General features: G+C 40.4%; 1 protein-coding gene across 1 annotated transcript in view; it reads left to right on the top strand.

Annotated features, from left to right (window-relative positions):
- timp2a (TIMP metallopeptidase inhibitor 2a) overlaps positions 1-14220 on the top strand; it is an 85484-nt gene that overhangs the window by 61505 nt on the left and 9759 nt on the right. The window contains exons 3-4 of the mRNA XM_060844861.1: positions 8171-8279; positions 13887-14011. Of these exons, the coding sequence (XP_060700844.1) occupies positions 8171-8279; positions 13887-14011 (234 nt within the window). The remainder of the gene's footprint in view (positions 1-8170; positions 8280-13886; positions 14012-14220) is intronic.

Below are 14220 nucleotides of genomic sequence, written 5' to 3'. Positions count from 1 at the left end.
GCTAACTCTTGACCTGTGGCATGTACCTATCCCTTTCCATTGCTAAACTAAAAGTAACTGAATTATGGTCACTCTCTCCAAAGTGCTCACCTACAACTAAATCAAACACCTGGCCTGGTTCATTACCAAGGACCACATCCAGCGTGGCCTCCCCTCTTGTCGGCCCTTTGACATACTGTGTCAGGAAACCCTCCTGTACACAGTGGACATAAACTGATCCATCCAGCCTACTAGAGTAATAGCATTTCCAGTCAATGTTGGGGAAGTTAACGTCCCCCATACTGACCACCCTGTTCCTTTCACTCCTACCCAGAATAATTTTGCCAATCCTCTCTTCCACCTCCCTGGAACACTGCGGAGGCCTATAAAAAATTCCAATGCAGTGTGACCTCTCCTCTCCTGTTTCTATCCTCAGCCCACGCTACCTCAGTTTATGAGTCCTCATCAAATGTCCTTTCAGCCACTGTTATACTATCCTTGACTCTTTTCCCGCCTTGCCTGTTCTTAGTGAAAGATCTAAACTCTGGAACCTGCAACATCCATTCCTCCCCCTGCACTATCCATGTCTCCGAAACGGCCACAACATCGAAGTCCCAGGTACCTATCCATGCTGCAAGCTCACCTCCCTTATTTCGGATACCTCTATTGTTGAACTAGACACACTTCAAACCAGTTTGCTGTCTGCCAGCACATTCCTGTGACCCTGAAATCCTGTCCCTGTCCTCCCTACTCTTATCCTCCTGTGCAGTGCAACTACACCTCAGGTTCCCATTCCCCTGCTGAGCTAGTTTAAACCCACCTGAATAGCCCCAGCAAATTTCCCACCCTCCCTCTGGTTCAAGCAAAGACCGTCCAGTTTCTTCCCCAGCCTATGGTAAATATTGCCCATCATTCTGTTCCCCCGGGAAGTTTTGAAGACGCAATTACTTTTCCTGCGACCAACATAGAAGGTCTTTAAGAATTCATTTTAATTCTCATTTTGTATTCCATTTGCTCCTTGGTAAGGTTCTAAAGGGGTCCTTGCTTGTCTTTTGCATGGCTGTGTAATTTTCCCTGTCAATTTTCTTATAGACTTGGGCACTATGGATGCCTGATCTTCTTGCTCAGGTTGCTGGCAGGTATCGAACTGGCCTTCGTACAGCCTCCTGAGCTACCCCCTGCCAACAGTTTTCTGCCACAAGGCTCTGAGGACCATTTCAGATTTTTCCCACTAATTGCAAGCTCGAGCTGATTTTCCCTTCCAAAACCAAGCCAAGATAATACCCTGCTTGGTGTTCCACGTGTTGCTTGATGAAATCAGTGTTTGTGATGCTGAAATGCAGGCCTAACAAAACTAGCATCTCCTGTTGCTTCTTTAGATCTGATCTTTGTGTGTTCCCAAACAGAACAACCTGCTTTTAATCAGCAAACAGAGATACATTAAAAAAAAACAACCTTTTAATGATCCTTTGTGACTATCTCTATCACCTTGTGCCATGCTTGCAAACAAATTAATTCACCTTGAACTTTACTGTTTGATTCTGCAACTTGTATGACAAATTTCCACTTCTGATTAGATTTTATGACCGTCATTCCCAGATTTACCAGTTATTTTTAAGCTTAGTTGAAGGTAATAGGTTTCAGTTCTGCCAATACTCCCAATAAATGGCTTTAAAATTACTTTCCTGCTTGTTTGTGCAACATTCACATCAGGATTATTAGCAGTTTCTCAGTCAGGATGTTCCATTTATTTTGCATTTAATACTTCAATCTTCAACTCTAGAAGTTAAATTCTTTTAGGGTAAGAATTGTGAACTAGAATTATGAACAACGGTACTTGTATCAAATGATAAACAATCTGATTATAATTGGAATTGAAACAATTCTTCTGAATAGAATTTAGATTTGCACATTTCTTTGAAAACTAGTTGTTGGTGAGTGATAGTACACATCTGGCAGCCCAACAACAATCATTACAGCTATTGTCAATCCAAATGAGTCAACAAGTTCTTCCAGCTAAACAAACCGGATGGGCACAGGATGAGTCATACAGCTGTGCTCAAGGCTCCACTGAGAGCCCACGCAAAGGATGCATACAATCAGGCTCACACAAGAACTTGACTTGGAGAGGATAACCTACTGTCCAAGAGTGTGTTTTGGCACCAGAGATATCAATGGAGAGTTGCAATACACACACACTGGGATCATCATTCTGTACTGTGTTCTGCACCATTTCGTACTGGATGAAGACCATCTGCTTGGATAATAAGGAGCTAGTGCTACTTGAGAGGAGGAGGAATGGACTCTGAAAATCCACAACGGTGAACAATGGGGGAAGTTGTTCCTGACCAAGTTTTTGATCCAGATTGTACAGCACATGTACAATGACGTGTGTTCTCATTGTTGAAACTTGTTGAGCTGGTAGATGGGGAATAAGGAAGTGACTTCCAAGAGTAAATATGATTAGATTTCCTACAGTGTGGAAACCGGCCCTTTGGCCCAACCAGTCCGCACCGACGCTCCGAAGAGTAACCCAACCAGACCCATTTCCCCTCTGACTACTGCACCTAACACTATGGGCAATTTAGCATGGCCAATTCACCTGACATGCACATCCTTGGACTGTGGAAGGAAGCCAGAGCAAACCCACGCAGACACTGGGAGAATGTGCAAACTCCACACAGTCACCGAGGCTGGAATTGAACCTGGGATCCTGGTGCTGTGAGGCTGCAGTGGTAACTGCTGAGCCACCATGCTGCCCAAATATACTTGACAGGTTTGGGAGACGAGGTGCAAGAATACACAAAATAGGAGCTCAGGTCAGCCAGCTGACCCCTCACACCCCCTACCACCATTCAGCAAGATCTTGGTTGATATGATTATGGCCTTAACTCCACAGCCTACTATTTGCTTTCCTCCGGACTAATACCTCTGGCTATATTACTGAGGAAGAACAGTGGTACACCTCCGTGGTGGCACCCTCTGTCACTGGAGGACCCTGCTGGCTGCTGAAAATTGATAGTTGAATCAGACTGAGGTTGTTCTCTCTCCTGGAAGGTGGAAATGGATGTGTAGATACAAGGGGACTGAGGGTTGTGTAATGTTGCTCTGTGGTTTGAGGACACACTGTATGTCTGGAGGCAAGTGATTACATTCAGGCAGTCAGTATCCCCTGCAGCAATCATGTTGAGTCCAAGGCCTTCTGTTGTGGCGAGGTCAGGACGCTTAAATTGGGGATACCTCCACTGGTGCTGAACCTTTTTCTGGGGATTAGATGCAACCAGATCAGGAAGTGAGGTTTACGTTGGCGAGTGTCTGGCAAGAATATTGTGGGAGGTGAGAACACAAGAGTGGAGCCTATCTAAATAGGAGAAGGTAGTTGAAGTAAGTTGCATTACCTGAGATACTTGCAATAGGGAGTTGTTTACGTCCTTCTATCATGAGAGCTGAAAGGAATTGATGGTGAATTTTGTTTAAAGAAGACTTTGAATATTTGTCCCTTTCTTCCTCTGTCCACTGAAGACTATGATATTTTGGACCCCCCCCTTGTCTGTGATGGTCAAGCTGTTGAACATCCTCTGGCCACATTGTATAGTCCTTTTTTTTTTAATGTGTGAAATCTGGTGCCAACCTCTCTGTGACTATTGGAAAGTGTTCTGCTTGCCACACTTGGGTATCTAATACTTCTGTCTGCAACATCTTAAAGTTCATAACTCTCCCTTGATGAAAAAAACTTTGGCAACCAACTACCTTGTTATTGTCCTTTTTCTTTATGTACATACGTGACTTGTAACTGGTCATGGTTATCCCAGAAGTAATTTCTAGTGAAAATGAGAGATGCTCGAAGGATCAAGTGCAAATCATTCCAGAAAAGAATCTCTCCGGCCTGTTCTGTTGTCTTAAAATGCTTGAACTATGTGCTGAAATCTCCCTAGGCCGGCATTGCTCACAGCACTCTGTTTAACCAAAGAATGCGATTCTCCTCTAACTAATACAACCTGCCCAGGAAGTGAGGCCATGGACTATGAGGGAACCTGACTGGAGAGTGGCAATGTGGCAGGTTAGCGCAGAGGGTCAGCCAGCAGCTTATCTGGGGGGATGGTGGCCAACCTGCCTCTTCACCATGCCCTACAACCACAAAATGCTATCTTATCTTTTCTTTGTGCCAATGTGAAACAGTGGGTAGATATGAATGAAGGGAACAATGCATCATCAGATCTAGTGCCCATGCCTGCATGAAGACCATGGTAATGTGTGAAAGATTGATGGTGGATTCCTCCAAATTATGACTTAGACTCCTCACAGTCAGTCCAGACGCTGCAATTATTCTCCTGTGACAGTTTGGCCATGATCATCAAGTGGTCATTCCTGATGAAGGGCCTTTGCTTGAAATGTCAATTTTCCTGCTCCTCTGATGCTGCCTGGACCTGCTGCGCTATTCCAGCGCAATACTCTTGACTCGACTCTAATCTCCACCATCTGCAGTACTCACTTTCGCCTCAGTGGTCACTCAGTCAGGGATGGGTCCTGTCTTTCAGTCCACGGGATCGGGCCTCTAGCAGTCCTGGAATTTGAGTAAACATCCTGTGGAGAATCTAATCTAATCTAAAACCATATCTGGGCCTTTCTTATTGGCCACTGGGGGAGATTTTTTAATATTTTAGGAAATGGGCTATGGTCTACTGGGAATAGACTGAATAGAAACTGGGGAAGTTTATAATGTCTGTCCATGATGTAAACAAGGCAGAGGTCAGCATAACTTAGAGTATATTGGATGGGGTAATGTCAAACTAGAAGACAATTCAGCAATAACCGACTTCAAGCACTTGGGTGATGTTGTGGCAAGCCAAAGAGCATTTCAGACTTACCTGGTTTGTAGGGTGGTATGGACCTGGATAGCTATGAGGTGATGCCAGACTTGGAGCAGACATGGGGAAAGGGTATCAGGGTAAAATGTTCCTTTCAAAGGACTGTGCGCTTATGGTTCTCAAAGCTCCTAAAAGTCAAGGCTAATGGTGTCGATCAACCCTGCCGCCTTTGTGCTCACATGACTCGAAGGATCCACCATCTCGGTCTCCTTATACAACAGCCGCCAGCAATTGCCCCACACTCTGCAGAGAAAGGAACAGGGCAAGAGTCACCACATTAAAGGAGAGCTCGCACATGAAACTGGATCTTTAGGTTTGATGCAACTATGTGCGGCTGACAGATAGCAAGTGTTAAAGCTGCCTCATGATGTCCCACGTCATTGTCTCATGCCTCTGCCAGTTGTTGAACAAAGAACTGCAGCCATATGTACTGTGGTAATCCCATCCAGGGACCACAAAATGTAACCGTCTCACTTGATATGTACACTACCCAATAGTCTTGGGGAGCTATTGGAAACCTTTTTGTTATGGCTTTCACAGGCGGCAATTATGACTGCATCTATGATAACAATGATGTTTTCGGGGAATGGATAGCTCAGTTGGCTGAACGGCTAGTTTGCAATACAGTGTGATCCAATAACATGGGTTCAATTCCCACACCAGCGGAGGTCACCATGAAATACTTTATTTTTTCCTCAACCTCTCCTACCCAACCTGAGTGGTGGTGACCTTCGAGTTAAACCATCTTCCTACTCCCTATGTTTGCTCCACCCCTCTAACCAATCAGAGTAACTCACTACCTGCATCCACCTACAACCATTCCATCCCCCTCCCTCCCCCTCCCCAGACTCTATGAAAAGTTTTGGCCTGAAACATTGACTTTTCTGCTCCGCTGATGCTATCTGACCCACTTTGTTTTTCCAGCTTCACCCCTTTTGACTCTGACTTCCAACATCTATAGTCCTTACTGTCTGCCCAGAGTCATGTCTGTGTGTTCTTTGCTTTCATTTACTGAGTTCTTTGTCAGTTTTCTGCTTACTGGATATAAAACTCCTACAATTGTTCGCTGTTTACTTGCTTTGCTTGTGTCATAAAATGGTGCCTTTTCTTTTCTACTGATTCTGATCTCCTTGCTTCTGTCAAAGCTAAAGTGCATGCAATAACCTTGCCCTGGATGGTGGTTTAGCACTAAAACACAGCATACAAGAAGATAAATGTTTTTGAACAGAGTCCAAGTCCAGACTTTGAGTGAAGACTTCACTTTAGTTAACTACACTCCATAAAACTGATACCCCTGGACCATGACTGGGGTTGATTACTTGCTCCCCACATTTATACAATTCATTCACACCTTTTTTTAATGTATATATTTAATTGAAGAAAAGTTTCCCTTTGTTACAAAAACACAAACCATAAAAACCAAACTTATAAGTACAGAAAATTAGAAATGATATTGTACTATTGTTATTATAATAACATTAACAATAAACTGCCCATTCTCCAAGATACAGGCAACTCATATTTACTTAACTTTAAACCAAATTAGCACAGACTGAAATTAAATGCGATAACCCTAAATTAAATTGCAATCCACAAAAACTAAATGACACTATGAAGTACTAAATTTATATTACATTGCTCCACTTGTCACACCTCCAAAGGCTCCTGTCTACAGAAGCAACAGTAATTCTACCCGTATTTAATACGCACCTTCACCCCCGCCCCGGTCCCCGGATCACCATATCCAGCCCTTGTGGCTATATAAAGGCCCTAATCAATACCGCTGCCAGATCCATGTCTGTATAATTTAGAAATGGCCACCATGTCTTATACAATCGCTCCATTCAGTGGTGCACTGTACTTGTCAGGTAATCCTGAGGGACATGCTCCATCACAGGTCTATGCCACCCTGCAATGCCTGGAGGCTTTTCTGATATCCAGTTCATTAGGATGTTCTTCCTCGCACATTCACATCTCATTAACCCTTTATTAATATATCCATCATTTTTTGCCTCATTGCATTAGCTCTCCAGCATCTCTTTAGACCCATAGCAGACAATAACTGATTCCTTTTTTTTCTTTTTAAATCAATCAAATTCAATATAATATAAATAAATCACACAAAATGACAACATCCTGTAGTCCTTTTAACGTTCAATAAGGTTCCAAGTGTCCTTGTTTTAATATGCCCGGCAGTTTCTTTGAACCTGCTCCTTTGTACTTCTGTGTTTTATAAGAAAGAAGTAAGTTTTCAGTCAGATAGCTTACTGCTGATATTATCCAGCCATGTCAATTTCAATATGTACCATTTCTCCATTCTCCACGATCTGGTTTAAAATGACAACATCGATCCTCAGGCCTTTCTCATGCACAAATTCTGTTGCGTGTACATTATCACAGTAACATTTTATCAAGGTAGCATTCGATGGGTGTCGCTATCGAATCCCTGGGAAAATGCTCAAAATGCACAAATGGCAGATTCTAGAGTACTTTGGTTCTGCTGAGAAAGACATTTCATCTGCTCGCTGTTAATCTTTTTAATGCCAGATATCCAGATCTAGAACAGAAATATCAAGATAGACAAAATAAATTAAGGTGCTACATTAAAATTAATTTTAGTGAGTATGAAGGAAATTGCATTTTGAAACCCCAATTGCAAGTAATATTATCAATTAAACTGGATGATTATGCTAGTTAGCTACAACAGCTTTAGTGGTTAGGTGTATAATTTTTGCTAATTTTCTAAATTGTCATACATGTCTTGATACACACAAGCTTAACTGATGATTCCACAAATTCTTAATGTTTTTGAATTGATTGCATTTCATTAGCGATTCATCAATCATGAAAATCACGCACAATCATTCATCGAAGTAGGGCAACTTTTACACTCTCTGGAATTTTAAGTAAACTTTTGGAAGTGTACAAAAAACTAGAAGTACCACAAGCAAAGATTTTGTATATTTTACAGAGAAAATAATAAATCTTGAGCTAAAAATAGTGTATGCTGGAAATACTTAACAGGTCAGTCAACATTTGAGGACGAACGCAGAGTTAATGTTTTAAGACAATAAACTGTTTCTCTCTCCACAAGGCTGCCTGACCTCCTAGGTTTTTGCAACATATTCTGTTTTTATTTCAGCTTCCCAGCATCTGTAATATTCTACTTTTTTGCATTAGAAACCAGGGCAATAAAGTATCAAAATTGATAACTTTTTAATGGAAAACAGCTGATCACTATATCCAAGTAATGACCTACATTCTAGCAATCTTTAATATTTTGAGATACGTTAATTTTAACAGGCAACTTCCATTGTTCCCAGATGTTCAAAGGACCAGAGCACAACATTGAATATATTTTCACTGCCACTTCATCAGCGGTGTGTGGAGTCACGCTTGAAACAAATGGGAAAAAAGAATACTTAATTACAGGTAGCGTACATCTATTCATTTTGAAAATTCTGCAAGAATACTTGAGTTTAAAGCCTCCTGCAAAGCCAGTTGAGTTGAACTTTTCAGTTTGCCCAATTGTCATCCTTGAAAGTGAAATCACAAGTAGATAGCATAGTGACGAAGGCATTTGGTATGCTATCCTTTATTAGTCAGAGTATTGAGTACAGGAGTCAGGAGGTCATGTTGTGGCTGTATAGGACATTAGTTAGGCCACTTTTGGAGTATTGTGTGCAATTCTGTTCTCCTTCCTATCGGAACGATTTTGTGAAACTTGAAAAGGTTCAGAAAATATATAGATTAGATTACTTAGTGTGGAAACAGGCCCTTCGGCCCAACAAGTCCACACCGACTCTCCAAAGAGCAGTCCACCCAGACCCATTCCCCTCTTCACCTAACACTACTGGCAATTTAGCATGGCCAATTCACCTAATCTGCACATTTTTGGACTGTGGGAGGAAACCAATGCAGACACTGGGAGAATGTGCAAACTCCACACTGACTGTTGCCTGAGGTGGGAATTGAACCTGGGTCTCTGGCATTGTGAGGCAGAAGTGCTAACCACTGTGCCACTGTGCTGCCCCAATTTTTACAGAAAAAGCATGAATGTTGCCAGGGTTGGAGGATTTGAGCTATAGGGAGAGGTTGAAGAGACTGGGGCTGTTTTTCCTTTGAGCATTGGAGGCTGAGGGGTGACCTTATAAAAGTTTACAAAATCTTGAGGGACATGGATAAAATAAATAGTCAAAGCTTTTTCCCTGGGTAGGGCAATCCAGAACTGGAGGGCCTAGATTTAGGGTGAGAGGGGAAAGATATAAAAGGGACTTAAGGGGCAACTTTCTCATGCAGAGGGTAGTGTGTGGTATGGAATGAGCTGCCAGAGGAAGTAGTGGAGGTGAGTATAATTGTAACATTTATGAGACATCTTGATGGGTACATGAATAGAAATGGTTTGGAGGGATATAGGCCGGGTGCTGGCAGGTGGGACTAGATGTGCTGTATATCTCTAATACTCTAAGTTTGGGAAAGTGGAATACAGATGTCATGAGCTTCTTATAAACTAGTACGAATAGTTTTTAAAGTTGAATTCCTAGTAATCAACTTAAAGGATCACAAGATTTCAAGTTTTAAGAACCTCACTGTACAAACTAAAAACATCAAGAACTAAATACTATTTCAGAAGGCAATTTATGCTTTAAACTACAGAAAGGTTCCTCCATTTAACACTTCAAAGTAGCCAAAAATCACCTGCCACAGTTATATTTTACTCTTGTTCTTACAATAGCTATTAAAACCTCCCAGAATCAGTCTAAAGTTGTCCTTAGCTCCTGAAGTGGATACTTCCATTATTTTCCTTTCCCTGTCTGGTAATGTTAAATCCTAGAAATATCTTTCATAGTGAGGGTTTTTCTGGAGTTTATCCCTTTAGCTCAAGCTGGATGAGTCTTCCAGCCCTATTTGAAACCTTGAGAATTTTATTATTTTCAATTTGAGTGCAAACTCTTGCACTGTGAACCACGTGGACCTGCTGTGTCGATTTGCAGTCTAACTCATGCTGTTTTGAGACCTATTAGATTCCCAGGTCTGACCTATAATCGATAGCTTCCGATGCAATGCCTTCTTTCAAATGCTATTTCCACAAGAATATGAATCACGTGTGCTTCAGGCAACCTTTCTACTGTGAACCTAATTCTTCTTGAAATTAAATGAACAGTTAAAGAATAATCATTTACAGAACCTAACATTCTTAAACCTTCCTGGGACTTTGAAGACTAAGTACATGTCCCCTGCACCTTGCACCACCTCCCCAGTAAAACAGCTTGGTCCCCATATCATCATCAATGTAAAGGCCAGACAGTTTGCTCTCAGTAACATTTGGAACAGATTACATGACCCTCTTCTTCTTTCCTACATTTTACCCTAAATTTACAGACAGTCCCAAAGCATAATCATTCAAAACCTCATTTATAAAACAGACACCAAGTAAGGAGAGAGAGAGAAAATAAATTGACTCATTGTCCAGTTCTACTCCAGCTCTTGTTAATAAGCAGAGGATCACTTCAACAGGAACTCAGTGAGCTGTTGCCTACTTACACATTCAATGGAGTAAAGTTGGGAATTGACATTGCCTTACCACTTTAAGATATTCTCTATCTTAAAAGATAGTATGATCATGTTGCTTTTTAAAAACACATTACACTGTTTTGTAATGCAATATTAGATTGCACATGTTCGAGTCTCTAGTTAGATGATCTAATTATGTATATATTTTGTAAAACTATTTTTGGAGCAGACAACAAAATAGAGAAACAAAAGTCTTTGGAGAGAGACATTTTTATTCAGTTAGCGCATCATACTTCCAATAAAACGAACAAGTCAGATATGTGATCATTCACAAATGTGGGATGTAGACAAAGTCAAAGAGAAACAACAATTATAGAGTGGCTAATTTGTTCCAGAAAAATGAATCTACTACTACTTTTAACAGAGTAACAAATATAAGTTTTACTCAGTCAAATTGAAGCAATGTGAAAGACTCTATATTTTTGTAATTACAAAGTCATTAGCCTGGAAGTAAGTTCTATTCTGGGTGGGCTGTAGGGCATTGTGATGATATTAGAGGCCTGGAAAAATGGATTTCCCAAATGTCCTGCAGAACCTAACTGGGAGAATTCCTTTTTAAGAATTATTTTCGGTCACAGGTAGCTTGGCTGACAGAGGCCTTCTGGACAAGGTGCCTGCTTCATGGGTCAAAGCCTCCACAAGCTGAGAGGCATGCTGGGATAATGAAGAAAATTAGATAGACATCCAAATCACAAGAGGATGGGAGGTCTAATGGTGGTTCCATTTTAAAAATACACGGGCAAATCACTGAGGGGAGGGATTATGTTCAGCCTGAGGAAAACATTACTGCTGTTACTGGCCCACAAACAGCAATGTCAGGTACTTCCCAGAATCACAGCATAATACCATTTTGCTTCATTAAAGAGACCATTTGGCCCATCTTGTCTGTAGCAGCTCTCTGAATGAGGAAATCCATTAGTCCCGTTGTCTCACCTTCTCCACCATATTCAAGAGCATTCCTCCTTTTCAGAAAATAATCCAATTCCCTTTTTGAATTCTTCAATTGCTCCTGATTCTAACACAGTCTAGTAGGTTGAGGGAAAAGAGTTTGAAATAGTTTAACAAAGTTAGTACCTTCTGGAAATTCCTCAGGGCACTGTCATGGGGCTGAGATGTTTGATGTCCAGGAACTACCATCCTCTGTTCCATGTTTTTCCCATATCCCTGTATATTTCGGTGGAGGGGTGTTGGGGTGGGAGGATTTTGCATTCCTTGGTGCCAAACTCAATGCAAAGCTTTTGTCAGTGTTTTCTCCTTGCAGTCACACACTCCTTGCCCCTGGAATCCAGTTGTTGTGACTGTGTGTCTGAACATGGGCTGTATGTAAGGTCCTGAACAATTATACAGTGTTTCTGGCATCTTTATGACCAATTAAGGGGCCCATCAGCTTCCCTCGTTTCAACCTGCAAGGCCAGTTACCACAAAGATTTGAATTTCCTTTTTAACATTTGAAATAACACAGAACTAATTAAGTGCAATTGCAAGATTTCCTTGTGTGAAAGAGGAATTTTATTACTTATTAACTTCAAGGTACTGCTCATGTTGGATGTCAATCAAGTTTGAAAGAAGTGGAATGAACTAATACAATAAGAAAATAAAGAATATGGAGTTTAAAATGTTGTTTAGAGTGTTGGAGTTCTTCTAATTGAACCCGAGCCCACTGCTGTTAGTTGATGTCTTATATCACCAAAGTAGCAAAGTTTGTAGAATTCTTAGTTCCCGCTGATTGGATCTTTCTCTGATTTTTGTTTTATCACCTCTCTAGAGATTCTCTTAACAAAAGAAAAATTGATTTTGGTCAATAAATTTTCGTTTTGAGTGCCAATGTGATAGGGGTTGCCAGAAGTATTAAAAAACAGAATTCGAGTTTTCCTAAATATTTTAAAAATAAACGATTTTGCATCAGTCTTCACTGCAGAAGTTCAAATCAACATTTCACAAGAAGCTACAAATGAGGAAATGAAAGGGAGGGAGGAACTGAGGAAAATTACACTCATCAGGGAAGTGGCAGTGAGTAAATTGTTGGAAATATGAGTTGACAAGTGCCTGGGACCTGGTGGTTTTCATCCTCGGATGTTAACCGAAGAGTCAAGTGAGAAAATTGCTGCATAGGTTTAATTTTCCAAAATGTCCCCCTGCTCTGGAAATGTCCTATTAGATTGGAAGATAGCAAACATAATTCCTTGATTCAAAAATGTAGGGAACACAGAAAATTCCTCATGTACCTTAACAGCTGTCAGTCGAAAAAGTGTTCGAAAATAAGACTAAAGTCGTTACAGCAGGTCACTTTGAAGTGTTCAAGGTATTCAATCCTTTTTGAAAAAAGGAAATCATATTTGACCAATTTATCCAATGAGCTTATGGAAGTAACATGTGGATAAAGGGAAGTGGATGACTGAACTGCACTTAAGTTTCCAGAGCGCATTTGATAAAGTACATTTTCAAAGATTGTGAGAAAACAAAGCACATATTGGAGTAGCATGTTGGCGTAGATAGAAGGTTGACCAGGAAGCAAAGAGTAGGCATATATGGGTCTTTTTTCAGTTTGAAAAGATTAAGTCATGATATCCAACAGTTTTTAAGTCCGTAAGTGACTTGGATGGTTTCCAAATTTGTTGACACAAAGAAAAGTAAAGTAAGTAAGTTGTGAAGAACGCATATGGAGAGTACAAAAGAGATGGAGTGGGCAAAGATCTGGCAAATACAGTATAGAATGGAAAATGTGAAATTATTCATTTTGATTAGAATAATAAAATATAAGTACATTGTATAAATAGGAAGAGATTGCAAAGAGAGATCACGGTATCCTACAATGTTCTATGTAAGCTTCACACATATGACTATGCAACAACTTTTTTTTAAAAATGTCCTGCTCACTCTCTCACCCTATGAACTCTGACTAAATGGCCTACTCCAATCCTTGTTCCTCCGTTTGGAATATTGGAATGGCTGGTATGGTGATGCACAAAGACAAATGTTGCTGAACACAAACAGTTGCCACAGATGCAGTCTTTCAGGAAATGTTGTCAAGTTTTTTTTTCAGTCTTCTCTTCTGGAAACAATTGGCTAGGGTCCCAACACAATAAGGCCTGTTTTCCAGGAACAGGAAAGCTGAGCTGTGAATTTGTTTTTTTAATAGCAGTTTTCTTATCAACTATTTGAAAATAATATCTGAAACTGAAGTCTGATGGTTATAAATCCAGACAGATGATTTCCAAAAACATGCAGTTTATCACAAGACATTTTGACTGGTCTAAAGAAATTCCTTGTTTAAGATAACTATCCTCATGTCCTTTCATTATCTTTTTGAGAAAATCCAATTCAGGTATCCAAAATTGTTCAAATTCAAATTCCCAGATTAGTAACTGTGAATTATTCGCGACTTGGCTTAAAATGTTTTCTTTTACAATTTGTACAAATCATAAAACAATAAAGACAGTGGCTTTTATTTTTATATGTCCTTAGGTAAACTGGGTGAAGATGGAAAGATGTTAATCACACTCTGTGATTTTATTAAGCAATGGGACATGTTAACTCCCACACAGAAGAAAAGCCTGAACCAGAGATACCAAATGGGATGTGATTGTAAGGTAAGAGAACACAAATGATACAATAATCAAGAAAGTGATCAGTAATGAAAATATTATTTGGATCATGATTTCCTCATGAGCTTTAAAGATTGGTGCATCTTGAGTTAGATTGGTTCCTCCATTTATCTTTCTGTAAATTGGAGGATATGCAAATGGCTGTAATTATTTTATACATTCAGATAGTCAGTCAGAATATTACATTTGGGACA

The sequence above is a fragment of the Hemiscyllium ocellatum genome, chromosome 25, assembly GCF_020745735.1.
Source record: "Hemiscyllium ocellatum isolate sHemOce1 chromosome 25, sHemOce1.pat.X.cur, whole genome shotgun sequence".
Lineage (NCBI taxonomy): Eukaryota > Metazoa > Chordata > Chondrichthyes > Orectolobiformes > Hemiscylliidae > Hemiscyllium > Hemiscyllium ocellatum.
This window is presented reverse-complemented; position numbering and strand designations above follow the sequence as displayed.